We start from the raw sequence: 4,381 nt of genomic DNA on the forward strand, positions 1-4,381 counted from the left end.
AAAACCTAAATATTTGAAAAAAAAAGAAAACAAAGTACAAAAAAAAAAAAAAAAACAAAATCGAGCGGGAGGACTAGAGCAATTTTTTGTTGATAATCTTGTTTGAGTTGTAGTTTTCTCATACGAGCTCCGTTTTTCGCGTATAATATGTCATTGGAAAGCTTGTGAAGTGGGGAGAAAGTTATATTAATCAGTTTTTGTGAATTTGCAATTGACGTTGATTATTCAGTTTTGGGTTTTTGAGTTTGGATCGATTTTTGTGCTTGTCATACTCATTTGACACGTTTTAAAAGGGGTTAAGTATTGTGGTGATTTGGTGGTTGTTGAGATCTATTCAGCTTGTGTTCGTTGTTGACTTGCTTAGTTCCGGAATTTGTGTGTTGTGTACGTTTGGTCATTCGTTCGTGAATGAATGAGCTTGGTTATTTGCATTACATGATTGATACTATCTTGAGCTATCTTTGATTGAGTCGTGTTTAAAGTTTCTTGTCCACTTTAAACGTGTACGTCACTCAGGTTCCACCTTTATGACTCCATTAAGGCACATTTTAAGAGCTTGGAAACTCTACCCATTTGTCGAGAGGTATACACGAGTGTGCGAGAGGGGGGATTGTGAGGATTAACTTTCAATATACAGATATTAGTTTGTTTTGGTGCAGGTATGGCTTCGTTGGATGATATCTTGGCTGCGATAAATAAGCAAAGCAAGGATATGCGAGATATTAAAGACGAGTTAGGCGGAAAGATGGATAGCATGACATCTCGTGTGGATCAGCAAGGTAGAGAGATACATGACCTACGGAGTCAAGTAGATCATGTTCGAGATGACATAGATGATGTTGTGGATGCTCGGATGAAGGCTTATGCGGAGGCCTTGTTAAGGAAGGTTGATCAAAATATGGAAAAGAAACTCGATGAGGTTTTCGATAAGGTTGCTACTCTTGAAGAAAGGGGAAGTCATAGTGATGCTAGACGTGAAGAAATCCACCTTGGCAAGCAACCTATGGGCTCAACAAGTGTTTTCCCAAATCGATCTATCCAAGTTGATGATTTTGGCGAAAGGCGTCATACTAGTCCAAGGCCTACATCTATCCAAGGCCAACGAGGAAGACGGGATGCTACCAAAGAGTTACTTGATGAATTTGACTTGGAAGAAGATATCCATAACAGAAGGAGCCGAGTTTGAGTTAATGAGGTTGATGATAACATGCAGTCCATTAAGTTCTCCATACCACCTTCGTAGGATCGGCTGAACCTAATGAGTTTCTTGAGCTTATGATGCGGGCTCAGCTTGTGGAAGATGATGGAGTCACCATGTATCGGTTTCTCAAAGGGCTGAGGCGTGATATTATGATTCAAGTGGATATGTATCCTTACAATTCTACTTTGGAACTTGTCCAACTTGCTACCAAGATTGAATCGCATGGAAAGGTAGGAGTAAGTGTGAGTTTGGAAAGACGTCACCAAATTTCAACAAGTTAAGTGGTAATACGGGACCAACAAAATCTTGGCCTAAAGGAGATGATAAGCACACGACCAAAAATGAGCCGCTTAAGGTGGTTAAGCGTGATGAACCAAGGAAAGTCAGCAAGGATGGTTCACCAAACAAAGCAAAGGATGTCACATGCTTTAAGTGTCAAAGGAAAGGTCATTATGCCAATACATGCCCTAATGTGCGAACTGTTGTGCTTTGTGACAATGGGGACTATGTACTTTTGTCGGATGATGAGGGTGAAGATCGGGAACATGAGGTTGAGGCGAGTGAGGATGAAGCAATCCAAGAGACGGAAGAGCACGTTGAAGAGGATTCATCCGGGGAGTCTCTAGTGGTTTTGCGAATGCTTGGAGCAGTTCCCAAGGAGTCGGAAAAATTTGTTGATCGGGTTAAGGAGCAACGGGAGAATTTGTTCCATTGTCGGTGCAAGATTGGTGGAAAGCAAGCGTCGATAATCATTGATAACGGAATTTGCACCAATGTCGTTAGTTTGTATGTGGTAGACAAGCTTGGACTCCAAACTATCAAGCATCAAACTCCATACCATCTTCAATGGATGAACTCTAGTGGAGATATGAAGATCACTAGGCAAGCCAAAGTTCCAATTTCAATCGGCCCCTACAAAGAGGATGTCCTTTGTGATGTTACTCCAATGACCACATGCCATGTGCTTCTTGGCCGACCATGGCAATCCGATAAAGGAATTATCTATGATGGCAAGACTAACAAAGTTAGATTTTGACAAGGGCTACAAGGTAATGATTCATTTTTTTCCATTGAAGGAGGTTCGAAAAGATCAAGAAAGTTTGCGAAAGAAGATGCAAGAGGCTGAAAGCCTTAAAAGAGCTAAAGGAAAAGAAGTATCCACAGAGGAAAAGAGAGAGTCTACTGCTAAGGGTTCCAACATCATTTTTTCACTTACCGATTTTCAGAGAGAAGTTGGTGACCTAGATCATCAAAAGGGAGGTTGTTTTATGTTGTTATGCAAAGATTTATTTCATTCTGATAAAGATAATCTACTCAATAATTTTCCCATTTCCTTTGCTAGGATGCTTGAAGAGATGAAGGATGTATACCCGGAGGAACTACCACAAGGACTACCGCCCATTCGTGGGATAGAGCATCAAATTGACTTCGTACCCGGTGATTCGATCCCAAATCGTCCTGCATATCGGTGCAACCTAGATGAGAATAAGGAGATTCAAAAACAAGTCCAAGAACTTCTTGAGAAGGGATGGGTTCAGGAGAGCTTATCACCATGTGCTGTTTCTATTATCATTGTCCCCAAGAAGGATAGAACTTGGAGGATGTGTGTGGATTTTAGAGCAGTGAATGCGATTGTAATTAAGTATCGACACCCAATCCCGCGCCTTGATGACTTGCTTGATGAGATCAATGGAGCGAGAATATTCTCCAAGATTGACCTTCCGAGTGGATACCACCAGATTCGTATGCAACCCGTCGATGAGTGGAAGACGGCATTTAAAACAAAGCTAGGTTTGTACGAATGGTTGGTAATGCCATTCGGTCTAACTAATGCTCCTAGTACCCTCACGCGTTTAATGAATCATGTTCTACGTGCTTTCATTGGTAAATTTGTTATAGTATACTTTGATGATATTCTTGTCTACAGTAAAAGTGAAAAGGAACATGTGGAGCATGTGCAACTTGTCTTTCAACGGTTTAGGGAAGAACAACTCTATGCTAATTTTAAAAAGTGCATATTCCACACCAATGAAGTTGTTTTCCTTGGATTTGTAGTTAGCGAGGATGGCTTGAAGGTTGATGAAACAAAAGTAAAGGCAATTAAAGAATGGACACATCCAATGAATGTTGGAGAAATTAGGAGGTTTCTGGGAATGTGTGGATTTTTTCGGAGGTTCGTGCCTGGTTTTAGCTTGATCGCTACTCCTCTCACGTCCTTGCTCAAGAAGGGAGTTCCATTTAAATGGGAACAAGCACACCAAGAAGCATTTTGAGACATTGAAGGCAAAGCTTACTCAAGCACCAGTACTTACGCTACCAAATTTTGAGAAGACCTTTGAGCTTGAGTGTGACGCTTCGGGCAAAGGCATGGGTGCAGTTTTGCTTCAAGAAGGTCGACCCATAGCCTATCGTAGTGAGAAATTTGGAGGGGCTGCCTTAAATTACTCTACATATGACAAGGAGTTGTATGTGGTGGTACGGGCTGTAAAGACATGGCAACATTATTTGATGCCACGAGAGTTTGTGATACACACCGATCATGAGACCTTGAAGCACTTGAAGGGGCAACAACAGCTGAATCGAAGGCACGCACGATGGGTATCTTTTATTGAGTCATTTTCATACACCATCAAGTACAAAAAGGGTAAGGATAATATTGTCGCGGATGCACTCTCACGCAGGTATGCTTTAATTTCATACGCGTCCACGCATTTATTAGGATTTGAGCATGTTAAGGAATTATACCCACTGATGAGGATTTCAAAGATGTGTATGCTTTGTGTGAATTTCATGGGCATGATAAGTATTGCAGACATGAGGGATTTTTATATTATGTTAATCGAGTTTGTATCCCAAAATGCTCCATTCGGGAGTTACTAATACAAGAAGTTCACGATGGTGACATGATGGGCCACTTTGGGAAGAATGCTACAATGGAAGCTCTTTGAGAGAAATTTTATTGGCCTGGAATGCGCAAGCAAGTTGCAGATTATATTTCGCGATGCGTGACGTGCCTTAAGGCCAAGTCAACACTTAAGCCACATGGACTCTACATGCCTCTTCCACCCCCTGAGGGACCTTGGATTGATATTAGTATGGATTTTGTGTTGGGTTTACCTAGAACTGCACGTGCTAAAGATTCTATTTTCATTGTGGTTTACAGGTTTTCCAAGATGGCGC

The 4,381-nt window shown here is 41.3% G+C and overlaps 1 protein-coding gene across 1 annotated transcript; it reads left to right on the forward strand.

The window, feature by feature from the left end:
* Positions 1–661: 661 nt before the first annotated feature.
* On the forward strand, positions 662–3,474 carry LOC127249181 (uncharacterized). The gene is made up of 4 exons (XM_051271875.1): positions 662–1,180; positions 1,291–1,431; positions 1,479–2,225; positions 2,278–3,474. The coding sequence occupies exons 1-4, from the start codon at positions 662–664 to the stop codon at positions 3,472–3,474; spliced, it is 2,604 nt and encodes an 867-aa protein (XP_051127832.1).
* The last annotated feature ends 907 nt before the right edge of the window (positions 3,475–4,381 follow it).

Source organism: Andrographis paniculata, unplaced genomic scaffold (genome assembly GCF_009805555.1).
Source record: "Andrographis paniculata isolate CXL003 unplaced genomic scaffold, ASM980555v1 Contig35END, whole genome shotgun sequence".
Classification (NCBI taxonomy): Eukaryota; Viridiplantae; Streptophyta; class Magnoliopsida; order Lamiales; family Acanthaceae; genus Andrographis; species Andrographis paniculata.

Bases quoted from the DNA above. Each gene is read 5' to 3' on its own strand.
- LOC127249181 (XM_051271875.1), top strand. From the start codon at position 662: ATGGCTTCGTTGGATGATATCTTGGCTGCGATAAATAAGCAAAGCAAG. The intron at 1,432-1,478 runs GTAGGAGTAAGT...AATTTCAACAAG, and splicing joins AGATTGAATCGCATGGAAAG to TTAAGTGGTAATACGGGACC. The intron at 2,226-2,277 runs GTTAGATTTTGA...TTTCCATTGAAG, and splicing joins ATGATGGCAAGACTAACAAA to GAGGTTCGAAAAGATCAAGA.